At 47.2% G+C, this 21,254-nt stretch overlaps 1 protein-coding gene across 1 annotated transcript in view; it reads left to right on the top strand.

Moving 5' to 3' along the window:
- The window catches only part of LOC138681047 (uncharacterized), a 75,564-nt gene that overhangs the window by 45,399 nt on the left and 8,911 nt on the right, over positions 1 to 21,254 (top strand). Inside the window, exons 24-28 of the mRNA XM_069768259.1 lie at positions 8,363 to 8,440; positions 8,780 to 8,866; positions 8,980 to 9,071; positions 9,379 to 9,464; positions 9,579 to 9,648. Coding sequence (XP_069624360.1) covers positions 8,363 to 8,440; positions 8,780 to 8,866; positions 8,980 to 9,071; positions 9,379 to 9,464; positions 9,579 to 9,648 — 413 coding nt within the window. The remainder of the gene's footprint in view (positions 1 to 8,362; positions 8,441 to 8,779; positions 8,867 to 8,979; positions 9,072 to 9,378; positions 9,465 to 9,578; positions 9,649 to 21,254) is intronic.

Here is a 21,254-nt window from a genome sequence, read left to right as displayed (position 1 = left end):
TCCGCTGGTATCAGTGACCTCTGCCTGTATCCTGGGTATATTTGGTTGCCCTCTGGTATCCGTGACCTCCGGCTGTATCCTGGGTATATTAGGTTATCCGCTGGTATCAGTGACCTCCGCCTGTATCCTGGGTATATTAGGTTATCCGCTGGTATCAGTGACCTCTGCCTGTATCCTGGGTATATTTGGTTGCCCTCTGGTATCCGTGACCTCCGGCTGTATCATGGGTATATTTGGTTTCCTGCTGGTACTGGAATCCTCCGCCTGTATCCTTGGTATATTGGGTTTCCTGCTGGTATCGGAATCCTCTGCCTTTATCCTGAGTATATTGGGTTTTCCGCTGATGTCTAAATCCTCCACCTGTATCCTGGTTATAAGAACAAGATACACGGCTGTTATGACCCCAATGGCGAGGGTCTCAGAGGAACGTGGAAGTCTGCAAGATACAAAAATCCAGCTCATAGGGCAGTGGTAACTGGGTTGACCATATATCTACTCCTAACGCCAACACTAGAAGTAGCCGGGGGTCATACCTACGTTGATCCTAGATGACTCGCGCCAGCCGGAGAATCTAAATACCCCTAGTAGAGGAAAACAAAGACCTCTCTTGCCTCCAGAGAAAGGGACCCCAAAGCAGGATAGAAGCCCCCCACAAATAATAACGGTGAGGTAAGAGGAAATGACAAACACAGAAATGAACCAGGTTTAGCACAGAGAGGCCCGCTAACTAATAGCAGAATATAGAAAGGTAACTTATATGGTCAACAAAAAACCCTATCAAAAATCCACACTGGAAATTCAAGAACCCCCGAACCGTCTAACGGTCCGGGGGGAGAACACCAGCGCCCTAGAGCTTCCAGCAAAAGTCAGAATACAGATTAGGAACAAGCTGGACAAAAATACAAAACCAAAAACAAATAGCAAAAAGCAAAGTAAATGACTTAGCTGAATAACCGGACCAGGATCAGTAGACAAGAGCACAGCAGATTAGCTCTGATAACTACGTTGCCAGGCATAGAACTGAGTGTCCAGGGAGCTTATAAAGCAACGCCCCTAACTAACGACCCAGGTGCGGATAAAAGGAAAGACAGAAAAACCAGAGTCAAAAAACTAGTAACCACTAGAGGGAGCCAAAAAGCAAATTCACAACAGTACCCCCCCCTTAGTGAGGGGTCACCGAACCCTCACCACGACCACCAGGGCGATCAGGATGAGCGGCATGAAAGGCACGAACTAAATCGGCCGCATGAACATCAGAGGCGACCACCCAGGAATTATCCTCCTGACCATAGCCCTTCCACTTGACCAGGTACTGAAGTCTTCGCCTGGAGAGGCGAGAATCCAAGATCTTCTCCACCACGTACTCCAACTCGCCCTCAACCAACACCGGAGCAGGAGGCTCAGCAGAAGGAACTACAGGCACAACGTACCGCCGCAACAAGGACCTATGAAATACATTGTGAATAGCAAACGACACAGGAAGATCCAGACGAAAAGATACAGGATTAAGGATTTCCAATATCTTGTAAGGACCAATAAAACGAGGTTTAAATTTGGGAGAGGAGACCTTCATAGGAACAAAGCGGGAAGAAAGCCATACCAAATCCCCAACGCGTAGTCGGGGACCCACACCGCGGCGGCGGTTGGCAAAGCGCTGAGCCCTCTCCTGTGACAACTTCAAGTTGTCCACCACATGATTCCAGATCCGCTGCAACCTATCCACCACAGAATCCACCCCAGGACAGTCAGAAGACTCCACATGACCTGAAGAAAAGCGAGGATGGAAACCAGTGTTGCAGAAAAAAGGCGAAACCAAGGTGGCGGAACTAGCCCGATTATTAAGGGCAAACTCAGCCAACGGCAAGAATGTCACCCAATCGTCCTGATCAGCAGAGACAAAACACCTCAAATAAGCCTCCAAAGTCTGATTGGTTCGCTCCGTCTGTCCATTAGTCTGAGGATGGAAAGCAGAGGAAAACGACAAATCAATGCCCATCCTACTACAAAAGGATCGCCAGAACCTGGAAACGAACTGGGATCCTCTATCTGACACAATATTCTCAGGGATGCCGTGCAAACGAACCACGTTCTGGAAAAACACAGGAACCAGATCGGAAGAGGAAGGCAGCTTAGGCAAAGGAACCAAATGGACCATCTTGGAGAAGCGATCACATATCACCCAGATAACAGACATGCCCTGAGATAGCGGAAGATCAGAAATGAAATCCATGGAGATATGTGTCCAAGGTCTCTTCGGGACAGGCAAGGGCAAGAGCAACCCGCTGGCACGAGAACAGCAAGGCTTAGCTCTAGCACAAGTCCCACAGGACTGCACAAATGACCGCACATCCCTTGACAAAGAAGGCCACCAAAAGGACCTGGCCACCAGATCTCTGGTGCCAAAAATTCCCGGGTGACCTGCCAACACCGAGGAATGAACCTCGGAAATGACTCTGCTGGTCCACTTATCCGGAACAAACAGTCTGTCAGGTGGACAAGACTTAGGCCTATCAGCTTGAAATCTCTGCAACACACGTCGCAGATCCGGAGAAATAGCTGATAAGATAACTCCATCCTTAAGAATACCAACAGGATCAGCGACTCCAGGAGCATCAGGCACAAAGCTCCTAGAAAGAGCATCGGCCTTCACATTCTTTGAACCTGGTAAATACGAGACAACAAAATCAAAGCGGGAGAAAAACAATGACCAGCGGGCCTGTCTCGGATTAAGGCGTTTAGCAGACTCGAGATACATCAGATTTTTGTGATCAGTCAAGACCACCACACGATGCTTAGCACCCTCGAGCCAATGACGCCACTCCTCAAATGCCCACTTCATGGCCAACAACTCCCGATTGCCCACATCATAATTTCGCTCGGCAGGCGAAAACTTCCTAGAGAAAAAGGCACAAGGTTTCATAACAGAGCAACCAGGGCCTCTCTGCGACAAAACGGCCCCTGCTCCAATCTCCGAAGCATCCACCTCAACCTGAAAGGGAAGTGAGACATCGGGCTGGCACAAAACAGGCGCCGAAGTAAACCGGCGTTTCAACTCCTGGAAAGCCTCCACGGCAGCAGGAGCCCAGTTAGCTACATCGGAGCCCTTCTTGGTCATATCCGTCAAAGGTTTCACAACGCTAGAAAAATTAGCGATAAAACGACGGTAGAAGTTAGCGAAACCCAAGAACTTCTGAAGACTCTTAACTGACGAGGGCTGAGTCCAATCAAGAATAGCTCGGACCTTGACCGGGTCCATCTCCACAGCAGAAGGGGAAAAAATAAACCCCAAAAAGGGAACCTTCTGTACACCAAAGAGACACTTTGAGCCTTTGACAAACAAAGAATTTTCACGCAAAATTTTAAAGACCAACCTGACCTGCTCCACATGCGAGTCCCAATCATCAGAAAAAACCAAAATATCATCCAGATAAACGATCAAAAATTTATCCAGATACTTCCGGAAAATGTCATGCATAAAGGACTGAAAAACTGAAGGCGCATTGGAGAGCCCAAAAGGCATCACCAAGTACTCAAAATGACCTTCGGGCGTATTGAATGCGGTTTTCCATTCATCACCTTGCTTAATGCGCACAAGGTTGTACGCACCACGAAGGTCTATCTTGGTGAACCACTTGGCACCTTTAATTCGGGCAAACAAGTCAGACAACAGCGGCAGAGGATACTGAAATTTGACAGTGATCTTATTTAAAAGCCGATAATCAATACAAGGCCTCAAAGATCCGTCCTTTTTAGCCACAAAAAAGAATCCTGCACCAAGAGGGGAAGAAGACGGACGAATATGTCCTTTCTCCAAAGACTCCTTGATATACGAACGCATAGCGGTATGTTCAGGTACCGACAGATTAAAGAGTCTTCCCTTAGGAAATTTACTGCCTGGAATCAAATCTATAGCACAGTCACAGTCCCTATGAGGAGGCAATGCACTGGACCTGGACTCGCTAAAGACATCCTGATAATCAGACAAATACTCCGGAACTTCCGAAGGCGTAGAAGAAGCAATAGACACAGGCAGGATATCCCCATGAATACCACGACAGCCCCAACTAGAAACTGACATAGCCTTCCAGTCCAGGACGGGATTATGGGTCTGTAACCATGGCAGCCCTAAAACAACCAAATCATGCATTTTATGTAAAACAAGAAAACGTATCACCTCGCGGTGTTCAGGAGTCATGCACATGGTAACCTGTGTCCAATACTGCGGTTTATTTGCTGCCAATGGCGTAGCATCAATACCCCTAAGAGGAATAGGATTTTCTAATGGTTCAAGAGTAAAACCACAGCGCTTAGCAAATGACAGATCCATAAGACTCAGGGCAGCACCTGAATCTACAAACGCCATGACAGGATAAGACGACAGTGAGCAAATCAAAGTTACAGACAGAATAAATTTAGGTTGCAAATTTCCAGCGGTGACCGGACCAACAACCTTAGCTATACGTTTAGAGCATGCTGAGATAACATGTGTAGAATCACCACAGTAGTAGCACAAGCCATTCCGGCGTCTATGAATTTTCCGCTCATTTCTGGTCAGGATTCTATCACATTGCATTAAATCAGGTGTCTGTTCAGACAACACCATAAGGGAATTTGCGGTTTTTCTATCACATTGCACCGAATTAGGTGTCTGTTCAGACAACACCATGAGGGAATTTGCGGTCTTGCGCTCCCGCAATCGCCGGTCAATTTGAATAGCCAGTGCCATAGCATCATTCAGACCTGTGGGAATGGGAAAACCCACCATAACATCTTTAATGGCATCAGAAAGACCATTTCTAAAATTAGCGGCCAGTGCACAGTCGTTCCAATGTGTCAGCACGGACCATTTCCGAAATTTTTGGCAATACACTTCAGCCTCGTCCTGCCCCTGAGACATAGCCAGCAGGGCCTTTTCTGCCTGAATCTCAAGATTGGGTTCCTCATAAAGTAAACCGAGCGCCAGAAAAAACGCATCAATATCAGCCAATGCCGGATCTCCTGGCGCCAGCGAAAAAGCCCAATCTTGAGGGTCACCCCGTAAGAACGAAATAACAATTTTAACTTGCTGAGCGGAGTCTCCAGATGAACAGGGTCTCAGGGACAAAAACAATTTACAATTATTCTTGAAATTCCTAAACTTAAACCTGTCTCCGGAAAACAGTTCAGGAATCGGTATCTTAGGTTCTGACCCAGGACTTCTGATAACATAATCTTGTATGCCCTGCACACGAGTAGCCAGCTGGTCCACACTTGTAATCAAGGTCTGGACATTCATGTCTGCAGCAAGCATAAGCCACTCTGAGGTAAAGGGGATGAAGGAAAAAAAAAAAAAAAAAAATGAGAGAGGAGAAAAAAAAAAACTCAGAATCTTCTTTCTTATAATCCCTCTTTTGCAATGCATTAAACATTTAATATGGGCCTGGCAAACTGTTATGACCCCAATGGCGAGGGTCTCAGAGGAACGTGGAAGTCTGCAAGATACAAAAATCCAGCTCATAGGGCAGTGGTAACTGGGTTGACCATATATCTACTCCTAACGCCAACACTAGAAGTAGCCGGGGGTCATACCTACGTTGATCCTAGATGACTCGCGCCAGCCGGAGAATCTAAATACCCCTAGTAGAGGAAAACAAAGACCTCTCTTGCCTCCAGAGAAAGGGACCCCAAAGCAGGATAGAAGCCCCCCACAAATAATAACGGTGAGGTAAGAGGAAATGACAAACACAGAAATGAACCAGGTTTAGCACAGAGAGGCCCGCTAACTAATAGCAGAATATAGAAAGGTAACTTATATGGTCAACAAAAAACCCTATCAAAAATCCACACTGGAAATTCAAGAACCCCCGAACCGTCTAACGGTCCGGGGGGAGAACACCAGCGCCCTAGAGCTTCCAGCAAAAGTCAGAATACAGATTAGGAACAAGCTGGACAAAAATACAAAACCAAAAACAAATAGCAAAAAGCAAAGTAAATGACTTAGCTGAATAACCGGACCAGGATCAGTAGACAAGAGCACAGCAGATTAGCTCTGATAACTACGTTGCCAGGCATAGAACTGAGTGTCCAGGGAGCTTATAAAGCAACGCCCCTAACTAACGACCCAGGTGCGGATAAAAGGAAAGACAGAAAAACCAGAGTCAAAAAACTAGTAACCACTAGAGGGAGCCAAAAAGCAAATTCACAACACACGGCACTCTATAGATTTGTGAGTAGAGGTGCTCAAGTAGGGTTTCCAGCCCCTTAAATCAACTGTATCAAAAAACTTGGCACTCAATAATGCTTGTAGAAAATAAAGTCATTTATTTTGCATCAGGACAAACAGATCAGCTGTAGCTCGTATCTTGCTAAACGTTTTCGGTCCTTTGTGGACTCCCTCAGCGTCTCAGCACGCCACCAGCGCTCCAGGCAATAGAACGTGCACAGTGTGGGCACATCGTATGTCCAAGCAGCTTAATCTGCTCAGTCACGGTCTCCATAGTGCCTCTGAAATTTGCCTCTACATATAGTGTCAGCATACTCATGCATCTGGTTATATGTCCAGATCCTACGCTCCAGATAAACTTGCTCTGAGGAAGGTCCACAAAGGACCGAAAACGTTTAGCAAGATACGAGCTACAGCTGATCTGTTTGTACTGATGCAAAATAAATTACTTTATTATCTACAAGCATTATTGAGTGCCAAGTTTTTTGATACAGTTGTATCCTGGTTATATTCGGTTATCCGCTGGCATCGGAATCCTCCGCCTTTATCCTGGGTATATTGGGTTTCCTGTTGGTATCTTATTCCTTTGCTTGTATCCTGGTTATATTGGGTTTCCTGCTGGTATCGGAATCCTCCGCCTGTATCCTGGTTGTATTAGGTTTCCTGCTGGTATCGGAATCCTCCGCCTGTATCCTGGTTATATTCGGTTATCTGCTGGCATCGGAATCCTCCGCCTTTATCCTGGGTATATTGGGTTTCCTGTTGGTATCTTATTCCTTTGCTTGTATCCTGGTTATATTGGGTTTCCTGCTGGTATCGGAATCCTCCGCCTGTATCCTGGTTGTATTAGGTTTCCTGCTGGTATCGGAATCCTCCGCCTGTATCCTGGTTATATTCGGTTATCCGCTGGCATCGGAATCCTCCGCCTTTATCCTGGGTATATTGGGTTTCCTGTTGGTATCTTATTCCTTTGCTTGTATCCTGGTTATATTGGGTTTCCTGCTGGTATCGGAATCCTCCGCCTGTATCCTGGTTGTATTAGGTTTCCTGCTGGTATCGGAATCCTCCGCCTGTATCCTGGGTATATTCGACTATCCGCTGGTATCGGAATCCTCCGCCTTTATCCTGGGTATATTGGGTTTCCTGTTGGTATCTTATTCCTCTGCTTGTATCATGGGTATATTGGGTTTCCTGCTGGTATCGGAATCCTCCGCCTGTATCCTGGGTATATTCGGTTTCCTGTTGGTATCTTATTCCTCTGCTTGTATCATGGGTATATTGGGTTTCCTGCTGGTATCGGAATCCTCCGCCTGTATCCTGAGTTTATTAGGTTTCCTGCTGGTATCGGAATCCTCCGCCTGTATCCTGGTTATATTCGACTATCCGCTGGTATCGGAATCCTCCGCCTGTATCCTGAGTTTATTAGGTTTCCTGCTGGTATCGGAATCCTCCGCCTGTATCCTGGGTATATTCGACTATCCGCTGGTATCGGAATCCTCCGCCTTTATCCTGGGTATATTCGGTTTCCTGTTGGTATCTTATTCCTCTGCTTGTATCATGGGTATATTGGGTTTCCTGCTGGTATCGGAATCCTCCGCCTGTATCCTGAGTTTATTAGGTTTCCTGCTGGTATCGGAATCCTCCGCCTGTATCCTGGTTATATTCGACTATCCGCTGGTATCGGAATCCTCCGCCTGTATCCTGAGTTTATTAGGTTTCCTGCTGGTATCGGAATCCTCCGCCTGTATCCTGGTTATATTCGACTATCCGCTGGTATCGGAATCTTCCGCCTGTATCCTGGGTGTATTAGGTTTCCTGCTGGTATCGGAATCCTCCGTCTGTATCCTGGGTATACTAGGTTATTTGCTGGTATCGGAATCCTCCGCCTGTATCCTGGGTATATTAGGTTATTTGCTGGTATCGGAATCCTCCGCCTGTATCCTGGGTATATTAGGTTTGCTGTTGGGATCTGAATCCTCCGCCTGTATCCGGGGAATATTAGGTTTCCTGCTGGTATCGGAATCCTCCGCCTGTATCCTGGGTATATTAGGTTATTTGCTGGTATTGAGTTCTTCTGTCTGTGTCTTGGATATATTTAGGTAATTACTTGTATCTTGGGTGTTCTTATTTTTAGTTTTTTTTTTTTTGCTGTTATTATAGGTGACCCAGAAACTGGACTTTCACCTGATGGAGGGACCCTTGGAAAGGAAGCCAGTCCTGCATGTCGGGGGTCGTAAGGTAAGTGGAATATTTAATGATCAGGAAAGGTATTGAGTTAGGCAGATTCCAGGAGGCTTTCTGTTGAGATGGGCGGTATTTGAGATTTCTGTCACAGTGGGTTGCACCTGAGTCTTCCGGTCACAGTGGGCGGGACCTGAGCCTTTGTCCTGGTGAGCGATGCCCGAGCCTTTTCTGTAGTGGTTGGGGCTTGAGCCTTTTCTGCGGTAGGTCGGGCTCGAGCCTTTTCTTCGGTGAGTGGGGCTTGGGCCTTTGTCCTGCTGTCGGTTGTAGTTGATAGAGGTTTCAGTTGATCATAGTTTTGCCGTCACTGCCATCAATCCGTCTTTTTGCCCTCAGGCCTCGAGCCGCACGTGGGGAACATTTTACGCTGTCCTGGTGAGGAGGACCCTCTGCGTCTACCATGAGCACAAATATTCCACTAAGGTGAGTGCGACCTACAGAAGCCGCCCATGTATGATATAACCACGAGTTTGGGGCAGCAGGTGTCACATTGCGTCCTGTCCAAATGGTAATGCATCCTGTTTCACGACCCATAGAGTTCTGCGTCTGCTTCCCCCTTACACCTCACCGGAGCGGTCTGCACCCCAGAATCAGACTACACCAAGAAAGACAACTGCTTCCGACTGCGGTGAGTGCAGAGCGCCTGACACTGTGTGGCCCCTAAAGTAATCTGCTCCGGCAGTAAAAAGCGAGAGGATGAGGAGTGAAAAGGATCCAGACAGGTTCGACATCGGCCGGTGAAGCCGGAGCTGGACACTCCAAAAAGAAAAAGAGCCTACGAGAAGCCCCCGGCACAGTATATACCCTGTATACGGCCCTCACCCCATATGTGACGGAACATACAGTATATACCCTGTATACGGCCCTCACCCCGTATGTGACGGTACACGTACATACTGTACATCGCATCCACTTGTCACTATGTTCTCCTGCAGATTAATGGACGGTTCTGAATATCTTTTTCGTGCTCCGACCCCGGAGTCCCTCCATCAGTGGGTGATAAAACTGCGCCATAACTCAGGTGAGTGCCATCTGTCAGGTGTTGTGGAGTCGGCCATGATTGCAGCTGCCGCTGTGGATTGGGCAGATATGCACTGATCGCTGGGACGTTCTGCTGCTCAATATCTTACCACAGGGATGGAGGCATCAGACCTCCTCAGAGATGCAGTGCCGGCCTCCGAGATGTCCTCAAGAATCATGTCAGGGTAAGATTATAAGGGTCAGTCTTTATTGTCTAAGGCTCTGGAAACCCTAAGAGTTCAGCAAACCCTTCCTCATTCTCCTGCTTCTCCTGCTGTCTCCTTTGCATCCTTCAGTGACTCGTATCTCCTGTTGTCATTTCTACCTTCTGTTGCCTCCCAGAGGACAACCCAAGGTCTCTTCTATGATCTACTTCCTGTTATCCCTGTTTCTACATTGCCCTTTCTGTGTTTTGCACATTGCCTCATCTCTCCTGTTGTCATCTAATCCTCTGCATTTCCATTTTCTCACCCTCACTTTATTGTTGTTTCTGGTCTCTCGTGTTTCCCCCTTCCTCTCCTCCATTGTTTCTTCCGTTCTTTACTACTTGGTCTCCTCCTTTGTCTTTTCCGTTTTCTCTTCCGTTGTTTCTTTTTTTCTCTTCATTGTCTTTTTTGGTTTTTTTTTCCATTATTTCCTCCTTTTGTCTCTTCCATTGTTTCCTCCTTTGTCTCCTCCTTCATCTCTTCCGTTGTTTCCTCCTTTGTCTCTTCCATTGTTTCTGCCTATCTTCCATTATTTACTCCTGTCTTCTCCTTTGTTTTTTCCTTTTCTCTTCCTTTGCTTCCTCTTTTTTTGTCATCTGTTGTCTCCTCCTTGGCTTTTCCATTGTTTCCTACTTTGTCTCTTGTTTCCTCCTTTCCTCCATTGTCTCCGCTTTTGTCTGTTCTGTTGTCTCCTCCTTTATCTCCTGCTCTTTTTCTTCCATTGTCTCCTTTGTCGTATCCTCCTTTGTCTCTTCCATTTTTTTCCATTGTCTCCTCCTTTGTCTCTTACATTTTTTCCTCCTTTGTATCTTTCATTGCCTCCTCCTTTGTCTTCTCCTTTGTCTCCGCCTTTGTCTGTTCTGTTGTCTTCTTTATCTCCTCCGTTCTCTTTCTTCTTTGTTTCTTCAATTGTCTCCTGCTGTTTTTTTCTGTAGTCTCCTCCTTTGTTTTCTCCTTTTTCTCTTTTGTTGTTGTCTTTGTTGTCTCTTCTGTTGTCTCCTACTTTGTCTCTTCCATTTTCTCCTTTGTCTTTTTTGTCTTGTCTTTTCTCTTCTTTGTCTCCTTTTTTGTCTCCATTGTGTCTTCCTTTGACTTTTCCATTGTTTCCTCCTTTGTCTCTTCCTCCTTTGTCTGTTCTATTGCCTTTTCTGTCTCTGTTGTTGTCTTCTACTTCGTTTCTTCTGACTCCATCTTTGTTACAGTCACCTTTCTCCACAAGTTAATCATTTTCTTTCACGGTATTATTTTTGTGAGAAAATCATCCGATCCTTTTTACATGTTATAAATTGTCGGCCATTACTACCTTGTGGCGGAAGGAGTTCCACAGTCGGACTGCTCTAACTGTAAGGCTCCCTTTACATAGACTGACTGGCAGCACCAACTATCAGTAACCCTTTACCGACAGGCAGTTACTTAAATGCCTGTTTACACTGACAAACCACAGTAAATGAAGCACAGCGACAGATCGTTTCTCTGCTACTGTGTCTATTTCATCCACTGTCTTCTCTCCAGTCTCTTCTATTGTTTATTCTGTTGCATCTTCGGTCTCGGACTTTGTCTCCTCTTTTGCCTTTTCAGTTTTCTCTTCCAGTTTGTCCACTGTATCCTACACTGTCTTTGGTGACCCAAGTTTCCTCTGTCTCTGCTGTTTTCTTCTCATTTGTCTCTTCCGCTGTCTCTTTTTTGCCTCCTGCTTTCTCTTCCCCTCTGTCTCCTCCATTGTCCTCTGTCTGTCTCTATTGTTTCTTCTGCTGCCTCTTCTTTTGATTCTCTTTTTGTTGCTTCTCCTTTTTCGGTTTTGGTGTCTCCTTTGTTGCTTCCTTTGAATCCTGTTTTTTCTTCCTCTACCTCCTCCTTTGTTGCTTCTGTTGTTTACTTCACTATCTTCCTTCTCTCCCATATCTTCTGTCACCTCCTGTGTCTTTTCCATTGTCTCTTTCATTGTGTCCAGTTTTCCCTCTTCTATTGTTTCTTTTCTTGTCTCTTCTTTCCGTGCTTTTGTCATTGCTATTGTCTCCACCTTGGTCTCTTTTGTTGGCTTTTTCCTACTCATTTTGTCTTTTCTTGTCTCCTCCTTTGCTTTTTCAGTTGTTTCCTCCACTGTTTTGTAACCTCCTGTTTCTTCTCTTGTCTTCTCCTTTTTGTCTCCGTTGCCTCCACCTTTTTTTTACCTTTTGTCTCTTCCATTGTGTCCACTTTTTTCTGCCACTTCATTCATCTTCTCATTTTTTTTGTCTTTCATTGTCTTTTCTGTTTGCTCCACTGTCGTTATTGTATTGTATTTTGTTTCTTCCATTGTTTTTCCTTTTTTTGTCTTCAGTTTCCTTCCCTCGTTTCTTGCTGTCTCTTCTTCCATTGACTCTTCTTTCGTCTGTACATTTGTCTCTTTTTTTTTTTATTCTTCCTTCACTCCAGTCTCTCCTATTGTTTCTTCTTTTCTTTTCTCCTTCGCTATATACTCTTAATCCCATTATCCCCTCCAGTGTCTGTAGTCTCATGTGTTGTCTCCTTCACTTTCTTCTCTCTCCTATTTTTTTCTTTTCTTGTCTCCTCCATTTCCCCTTCTATTATTCATCATTGTCGCCACAAACTTCTCTCTTCTACTGTATCTTTTGATATTTTCTTGTTGCCTCTGTCTTTTCCATTGTCTCCTGTTTCCTACTCTACTCTTGTGTTTCTCCCCATTTTAGATATATAATGTCTTTTTTTCCTGTTACCTCTTCTTCAAAGGCAGCTCAGTGGATAGCATAGGGCAGCATGGTGGGTCAGTGGGTAGCAGTGTACAATATATAGGGCTGCACAGTGACTTAGTGGTTAACACTGTACTTTATATCTAGGCAGCATAGTGACTCAATGGTTAGCACTATACTGTATAGAGACCAGCATGGTAGCTCAGTGGTTAGCACTGTTCTATATAGGGCAGCATTGTGGCTCAGTTGTGGGCACTGTAATATGCATAGAGCAGCACAGTGGCTCAGTGGTTAGCACTGTATGATGGCTCAGTGATTTGCACTGTTGCTTTGCTGCACTGGTGTCCTGGGTTCAAATCTCACCACGGAGAACAGCTACAAGTAGTTTGTATATTCTCCCATGTTTGCATGGCTTTCTTCTAGTTTTCTCTCACATGCCACAGATAGAGATGGGCGAACCCAAACAGTAAAGTTCAGTGTCCATACCAAACACCTACTGTACGGGCACGGACACCGAACACGGACTTTACCAGGATCCATGTTAGGCCGAGGTCACACTAGTGAGTGTGATGCGAGAAACTCGCATCAATTCCCGGCACTGCCGCCGGCACTCGGAACTGGAGCGTGCGGCTGCATGTATTTCCTCGTTCTCCTGTAATGAAACAAAAATAAAAAATAGTATCCCTCACCTGTCTGTTGTTCTGTCCCACACCGTAATCCATGTCTGGGAATTAATAGTTTTCAAACTGGACGGTGCCAGGATGTGACCGTCCAGACTGAGAACCACTGGTGAATGAGCTGCTGCGAGCGCAGCGTCAGTGAGTAACAGTGTTGTCATCGAGGTTACTGCAGGTCACTGAGGCTGCATTCCCAGCACGGCTGAGCTGCGGTGACCTCCCTCCGGGGAGAGGCAAGTTCACTGTGGAGAATTTAAATTGCGGTGAACTCTTTGTATCTTCTGTTTCCACTCTTTGGTATTGTTTTGTCGGTTGCCTCTTCTTCGATTGTCTCTGTCTTTGTTTTGTATTGTCTCCTTCTTTTCCTTTCGTGATGTCTTCCTTTTCGTTTTTGTGGTCTCTTTCTCTGGTATGCACTCCTTCTTTGGCTCTTGTGTTCTCTCCTTCTTTGTTGGCTCTTGTGTGCGCTCCTTCTTATTTGGCTTTTGTGTGCGCTCCTTCTTCTTTGGCTCTTGCGTGGGCTCCTTCTTTCATTCTTGTGTTCGCTTCTTCTTTGGCTCTTGTGTGCGCTCCTTCTTCGTTGGCTCTTGTGTGCGCTCCTTCTTCTTTGGCTCTTGTGTGTGCTACTTTAACTTTTTGTGTGCTCCTTCTTTGGCTCTTGTGTGTTCTCCTTCTTTGATTCTTGTGTGCGCTCCTTCTTCTTTTGGCTCTTGTGTGCGCTCCTTCTTTGGCTTTTGTGTGCGCTCCTTCTTCTTTGGCTTTTGTGTGCGCTCCTTCTTTGGCTCTTGTGTGCGCTCCTTCTTTGGCTCTTGTGTGCGCTCCTTCTTCTTTGGCTCTTGTGTGCGCTCCTTCTTCTTTGGCTCTTGTGTGTTCTCCTTCTTTGGCTCTTGTGTGCGCTCCTTCTTCTTTGGCGTTTGTGTGCTCCTTCTTTGGCTCTTGTGTGCTCCTTCTTTGGCTCTTGTGTGCTCTCCTTCTTTGGCTCTTGTGTGCGCTCCTTCTTCTTTGGCTCTTGTGTGCGCTCCTTCTTCTTTGGCTCTTGCGTGCTCTCCTTCTTTGGCTCTTGTGTGCTCTCCTTGCTCTTTGGCTTTTGTGTGCTCCTTCTTTGGTTCTTGTGTGCACTTCTTCTTCTTTGGCTCTTGTGTGCTCTCCTTCGTCTTTGGCTTGTGTGCACTCCTTCTTTGGCTTTTGTGTCTGCTCCTTCTTCTTTGGCTCTTGTGTGCTCTCCTTGCTCTTTGGCTTTTGTGTGCTCCTTCTTTGGTTCTTGTGTGCGCTCCTTCTTCTTTGGCTCTTGCGTGCTCTCCTTCTTTGGCTCTTGTGTGCGCTCCTTCTTCTTTGGCTCTTGTGTGTTCTCCTTCTTTGGCTCTTGTGTGCGCTCCTTCTTCTTTGGCGTTTGTGTGCTCCTTCTTTGGCTCTTGTGTGCTCCTTCTTTGGCTCTTGTGTGCTCTCCTTCTTTGGCTCTTGTGTGCGCTCCTTCTTCTTTGGCTCTTGTGTGCGCTCCTTCTTATTTGGCTCTTGCGTGCTCTCCTTCTTTGGCTCTTGTGTGCTCTCCTTGCTCTTTGGCTTTTGTGTGCTCCTTCTTTGGTTCTTGTGTGCACTTCTTCTTCTTTGGCTCTTGTGTGCTCTCCTTCGTCTTTGGCTTGTGTGCACTCCTTCTTTGGCTTTTGTGTCTGCTCCTTCTTCTTTGGCTCTTGTGTGCTCTCCTTGCTCTTTGGCTTTTGTGTGCTCCTTCTTTGGTTCTTGTGTGCGCTCCTTCTTCTTTGGCTCTTGCGTGCTCTCCTTCTTTGGCTCTTGTGTGCGCTCCTTCTTTCGCTCTTGTGTGTGCTCCTTCTTCTTTGGCTCTTGTGTGCACTCCTTCTTTGGCTCTTGTGTGCGCTCCTTCTTCTTTGGCTCTTGTGTTCTCTCCTTTTTCTTTGGCTCTTGTGTACTCTCCTTCTACTTTGGCTCTTGTGTGCTCTCCTTCTTTGGCTCTTGTGTGCTCTCCTTCTTTGGCTCTTGTGTGCACTCCTTCTTCTTTGGCTCTTGTGTGCGCTCCTTCTTTGGCTCTTGTGTGCGCTCCTTCTTCTTTGGCTCTTGTGTGCTCTCCTTCTTTGGCTCTTGTGTGTGCTTCTTCTTTGGCTCTTGTGTGCTCTCCTTCTTCTTTGGCTCTTGTGTGCGCTCCTTCTTCTTTGGCTCTTGTGTGCGCTCCTTCTTTGGCTCTTGTGTGCGCTCCTTCTTCTTTGGCTCTTGTGTGCGCTCCTTCTTTGGCTCTTGTGTGCGCTCCTTCTTTGGCTCTTGTGTGCTCTCCTTCTTCTTTGGCTCTTGTGTGCGCTCCTTCTTCTTTGGCTCTTGTGTGCTCTCCTTCTTTGGCTCTTGTGTGCACTCCTTCTTCTTTGGCTCTTGTGTGCGCTCCTTCTTTGGTTCTTGTGTGCGCTCCTTCTTCTTTGGCTCTTGTGTGCTCTCCTTCTTTGGCTCTTGTGTGTGCTTCTTCTTTGGCTCTTGTGTGCTCTCCTTCTTCTTTGGCTCTTGTGTGCGCTCCTTCTTCTTTGGCTCTTGTGTGCGCTCCTTCTTTGGCTCTTGTGTGCGCTCCTTCTTCTTTGGCTCTTGTGTGCTCTCCTTCTTTGGCTCTTGTGTGTGCTTCTTCTTTGGCTCTTGTGTGCTCTCCTTCTTTAGCTCTTGTGTGCTTCTTCTTTGGCTCTTGTGTGCGCTCCTTCTTTTTTGGCTCTTGTGTGCGCTCCTTCTTCTTTGGCTCTTGTGTGCGCTCCTTCTTTGGCTCTTGTGTGCGCTCCTTCTTCTTTGGCTCTTGTGTGCGCTCCTTCTTTGGCTCTTGTGTGCGCTCCTTCTTTGGCTCTTGTGTGTGCTTCTTTGGCTCTTGTGTGCTCTCCTTGCTCTTTGGCTTTTGTGTGCTCCTTCTTTGGCTCTTGTGTCTGCTTCTTCTTCTTTGGCTCTTGTGTGCTTTCTTTCTTTGGCTCTTGTGTGTGCTCCTTCTTCTTTGGCTCTTGTGTGCTCTTTCTTTTGGCTCTTGTGTGCTCTCCTTCTTCTTTGGCTCTTGTGTGCGCTCCTTCTTTGGCTCTTGTGTGCTCTCCTTTTTCTTTGGCTCTTGTGTGCTCTCCTTTTTCTTTGGCTCTTGTGTGCTCTCCTTCTTCTGTGGCTCTTGTGTGCGCTCCTTCTTCTGTGGCTCTTGTGTGCGCTCCTTCTTCTGTGGCTCTTGTGTGCGCTCCTTCTTCTTTGGCTCTTGTGTGCTCTCCTTCTTTGGCTCTTGTGTGTGCTCCTTCTTCTTTGGCTCTTGTGTGCGCTCCTTCTTCTTTGGCTCTTGTGTGCGCTCCTTCTTCTTTGGCTCTTGTGTGCGCTCCTTCTTCTTTTTTGGCTCTTGTGTGCGCTCCTTCTTCTTTGGCTCTTGTGTGCGCTCCTTCTTCTTTGGCTCTTGTGTGCGCTCCTTCTTCTTTGGCTCTTGTGTGCGCGCCTTCTTCTTTTTTGGCTCTTGTGTGCGCTCCTTCTTCTTTGGCTCTTGTGTGCTCTCCTTCTTCTTTTTTGGCTCTTGTGTGCGCTCCTTGCTCTTTGGCTTTTGTGTGCTCCTTCTTTGGTTCTTGTGTGCACTTCTTCTTCTTTGGCTCTTGTGTGCTCTCCTTCGTCTTTGGCTTGTGTGCACTCCTTCTTTGGCTTTTGTGTCTGCTCCTTCTTCTTTGGCTCTTGTGTGCTCTCCTTGCTCTTTGGCTTTTGTGTGCTCCTTCTTTGGTTCTTGTGTGCGCTCCTTCTTCTTTGGCTCTTGCGTGCTCTCCTTCTTTGGCTCTTGTGTGCGCTCCTTCTTCTTTGGCTCTTGTGTGTTCTCCTTCTTTGGCTCTTGTGTGCGCTCCTTCTTCTTTGGCGTTTGTGTGCTCCTTCTTTGGCTCTTGTGTGCTCCTTCTTTGGCTCTTGTGTGCTCCTTCTTTGGCTCTTGTGTGCTCTCCTTCTTTGGCTCTTGTGTGCGCTCCTTCTTCTTTGGCTCTTGTGTGCGCTCCTTCTTCTTTGGCTCTTGCGTGCTCTCCTTCTTTGGCTCTTGTGTGCTCTCCTTGCTCTTTGGCTTTTGTGTGCTCCTTCTTTGGTTCTTGTGTGCACTTCTTCTTCTTTGGCTCTTGTGTGCTCTCCTTCGTCTTTGGCTTGTGTGCACTCCTTCTTTGGCTTTTGTGTCTGCTCCTTCTTCTTTGGCTCTTGTGTGCTCTCCTTGCTCTTTGGCTTTTGTGTGCTCCTTCTTTGGTTCTTGTGTGCGCTCCTTCTTCTTTGGCTCTTGCGTGCTCTCCTTCTTTGGCTCTTGTGTGCGCTCCTTCTTTCGCTCTTGTGTGTGCTCCTTCTTCTTTGGCTCTTGTGTGCACTCCTTCTTTGGCTCTTGTGTGCGCTCCTTCTTCTTTGGCTCTTGTGTTCTCTCCTTTTTCTTTGGCTCTTGTGTACTCTCCTTCTACTTTGGCTCTTGTGTGCTCTCCTTCTTTGGCTCTTGTGTGCTCTCCTTCTTTGGCTCTTGTGTGCACTCCTTCTTCTTTGGCTCTTGTGTGCGCTCCTTCTTTGGCTCTTGTGTGCGCTCCTTCTTCTTTGGCTCTTGTGTGCTCTCCTTCTTTGGCTCTTGTGTGTGCTTCTTCTTTGGCTCTTGTGTGCTCTCCTTCTTCTTTGGCTCTTGTGTGCGCTCCTTCTTCTTTGGCTCTTGTGTGCGCTCCTTCTTTGGCTCTTGTGTGCGCTCCTTCTTCTTTGGCTCTTGTGTGCTCTCCTTCTTTGGCTCTTGTGTGTGCTTCTTCTTTGGCTCTTGTGTGCTCTCCTTCTTTAGCTCTTGTGTGCTTCTTCTTTGGCTCTTGTGTGCGCTCCTTCTTTTTTGGCTCTTGTGTGCGCTCCTTCTTCTTTGGCTCTTGTGTGCGCTCCTTCTTTTTTGGCTCTTGTGTGCGCTCCTTCTTCTTTGGCTCTTGTGTGTGCTCCTTCTTTGGCTCTTGTGTGCGCTCCTTCTTTGGCTCTTGTGTGTGCTTCTTTGGCTCTTGTGTGCTCTCCTTGCTCTTTGGCTTTTGTGTGCTCCTTCTTTGGCTCTTGTGTCTGCTTCTTCTTCTTTGGCTCTTGTGTGCTTTCTTTCTTTGGCTCTTGTGTGCGCTCCTTCTTCTTTGGCTCTTGTGTGCTCTTTCTTTTGGCTCTTGTGTGCACTCCTTCTTCTTTGGCTCTTGTGTGCTCTCCTTCTTTTTTGGCTCTTGTGTGCGCTCCTTCTTTGGCTCTTGTGTGCTCTCCTTTTTCTTTGGCTCTTGTGTGCTCTCCTTCTTCTGTGGCTCTTGTGTGCGCTCCTTCTTCTGTGGCTCTTGTGTGCGCTCCTTCTTCTTTGGCTCTTGTGTGCTCTCCTTCTTTGGCTCTTGTGTGTGCTTCTTCTTTGGCTCTTGTGTGCTCTCCTTCTTTAGCTCTTGTGTGCTTCTTCTTTGGCTCTTGTGTGCGCTCCTTCTTTTTTGGCTCTTGTGTGCGCTCCTTCTTCTTTGGCTCTTGTGTGCGCTCCTTCTTTGGCTCTTGTGTGCGCTCCTTCTTCTTTGGCTCTTGTGTGTGCTCCTTCTTTGGCTCTTGTGTGCGCTCCTTCTTTGGCTCTTGTGTGTGCTTCTTTGGCTCTTGTGTGCTCTCCTTGCTCTTTGGCTTTTGTGTGCTCCTTCTTTGGCTCTTGTGTCTGCTTCTTCTTCTTTGGCTCTTGTGTGCTTTCTTTCTTTGGCTCTTGTGTGTGCTCCTTCTTCTTTGGCTCTTGTGTGCTCTTTCTTTTGGCTCTTGTGTGCTCTCCTTCTTCTTTGGCTCTTGTGTGCGCTCCTTCTTTGGCTCTTGTGTGCTCTCCTTTTTCTTTGGCTCTTGTGTGCTCTCCTTTTTCTTTGGCTCTTGTGTGCTCTCCTTCTTCTGTGGCTCTTGTGTGCGCTCCGTCTTCTTTGGCTCTTGTGTGCTCTCCTTCTTTGGCTCTTGTGTGTGCTCCTTCTTCTTTGGCTCTTGTGTGCGCTCCTTCTTCTTTGGCTCTTGTGTGCGCTCCTTCTTCTTTGGCTCTTGTGTGCGCTCCTTCTTCTTTTTTGGCTCTTGTGTGCGCTCCTTCTTCTTTGGCTCTTGTGTGCGCTCCTTCTTCTTTGGCTCTTGTGTGCGCTCCTTCTTCTTTGGATCTTGTGTGCGCTCCTTCTTCTTTTTTGGCTCTTGTGTGCGCTCCTTCTTCTTTGGCTCTTGTGTGCTCTCCTTCTTTGGCTCTTGTGTGCACTCCTTCTTTGGCTCTTGTGTGCTCTCCTTCTTTGGCTCTTGTGTGCGCTCCTTCTTTGGCTCTTGTGTGTGCTTCTTCTTTGGCTCTTGTGTGCACTCCTTCTTTGGCTCTTGTGTGCACTCCTTCTTCTTTGGCTCTTGTGTGCGCTCCTTCTTTGGCTCTTGTGTGCGCTCCTTCTTCTTTGGCTCTTGTGTGCTCTCCTTCTTTGGCTCTTGTGTGTGGTTCTTCTTTGGCTCTTGTGTGCTCTCCTTCTTTAGCTCTTGTGTGCTTCTTCTTTGGCTCTTGTGTGCGCTCCTTCTTTTTTGGCTCTTGTGTGCGCTCCTTCTTCTTTGGCTCTTGTGTGCGCTCCTTCTTTGGCTCTTGTGTGCGCTCCTTCTTCTTTGGCTCTTGTGTGTGCTCCTTCTTTGGCTCTTGTGTGCGCTCCTTCTTTGGCTCTTGTGTGTGCTTCTTTGGCTCTTGTGTGCTCTCCTTGCTCTTTGGCTTTTGTGTGCTCCTTCTTTGGCTCTTGTGTCTGCTTCTTCTTCTTTGGCTCTTGTGTGCTTTCTTTCTTTGGCTCTTGTGTGTGCTCCTTCTTCTTTGGCTCTTGTGTGCTCTTTCTTTTGGCTCTTGGGTGCACTCCTTCTTCTTTGGCTCTTGTGTGCTCTCCTTCTTCTTTGGCTCTTGTGTGCGCTCCTTCTTTGGCTCTTGTGTGCTCTCCTTTTTCTTTGGCTCTTGTGTGCTCTCCTTTTTCTTTGGCTCTTGTGTGCTCTCCTTCTTCTGTGGCTCTTGTGTGCGCTCCTTCTTCTGTGGCTCTTGTGTGCGCTCCTTCTTCTTTGGCTCTTGTGTGCTCTCCTTCTTTGGCTCTTGTGTGTGCTCCTTCTTCTTTGGCTCTTGTGTGCGCTCCTTCTTCTTTGGCTCTTGTGTGCGCTCCTTCTTCTTTGGCTCTTGTGTGCGCTCCTTCTTCTTTTTTGGCTCTTGTGTGCGCTCCTTCTTCTTTGGCTCTTGTGTGCGCTCCTTCTTCTTTGGCTCTTGTGTGCGCTCCTTCTTCTTTGGCTCTTGTGTGCGCTCCTTCTTCTTTTTTGGCTCTTGTGTGCGCTCCTTCTTCTTTGGCTCTTGTGTGCTCTCCTTCTTTGGCTCTTGTGTGCACTCCTTCTTTGGCTCTTGTGTGCTCTCCTTCTTTGGCTCTTGTGTGCGCTCCTTCTTTGGCTCTTGTGTGCGCTCCTTCTTTGGCTCTTGTGTGCGCTCCTTCTTCTTTGGCTCTTGTGTGCGCTCCTACTTTGGCTCTTGTGTGCGCTCCTTCTTCTTTGGCTCTTGTGTGCACTCCTTCTTCTTTGGCTCTTGTGTGCGCTCCTTCTTCTTTGGCTCTTGTGTGCGCTCCTTCTTTTTTGGCTTTCGTGTGCTTTCCTTCTTTGGCTCTTGTGTGCGCTCCTTCTTCTTTGGCTCTTGTGTGCGCTCCTTCTTTTTTGGCTCTCGTGTGCTTTCCTTCTTTGACTCTTGTGTGCTCCTTCTGTGGCTCTTGTGTGCGCTCCTTCTTCTTTGGCTCTTGTGTGCTCTCCTTCTTTGGCTCTTGTGTGCGCTCCTTCTTCTTGGCTCTTGTGTGCGCTCCTACTTTGGCTCTTGTGTGCGCTCCTTCTTCTTTGGCTCTTGTGTGCGCTCCTTCTTCTTTGGCTCTTGTGTGCGCTCCTCCTTCTTTGGCTCTTGTGTGCGCTCCTTCTTCTTTGGCTCTTGTGTGCGCTCCTTCTTCTTTGGCTCTTGTGTGCGCTCCTTCTTCTTTGGCTCTTGTGTGCTCTCCTTCTTTGGCTCTTGTGTGCGCTCCTTCTTCTTTGGCTCTTGTGTGCGCTCCTCCTTCTTTGGCTCTTGTGTGTGCTCCTTCTTCTTTGGCTCTTGTGTGCGCTCCTCCTTCTTTGGCTCTTGTGTGTGCTCCTTCTTCTTTGGCTCTTGTGTGTGCTCCTTCTTCTTTGGCTCTTGTGTGCGCTCCTCCTTCTTTGGCTCTTGTGTGTGCTCCTTCTTCTTTGGCTCTTGTGTGCGCTCCTTCTTCTTCTTTGGCTC

Source organism: Ranitomeya imitator, chromosome 5, assembly GCF_032444005.1.
Source record: "Ranitomeya imitator isolate aRanImi1 chromosome 5, aRanImi1.pri, whole genome shotgun sequence".
Lineage (NCBI taxonomy): Eukaryota > Metazoa > Chordata > Amphibia > Anura > Dendrobatidae > Ranitomeya > Ranitomeya imitator.
The sequence above is the reverse complement of the archived record's forward strand: the minus strand, read 5'-3'. Positions and strand labels throughout refer to the sequence as shown.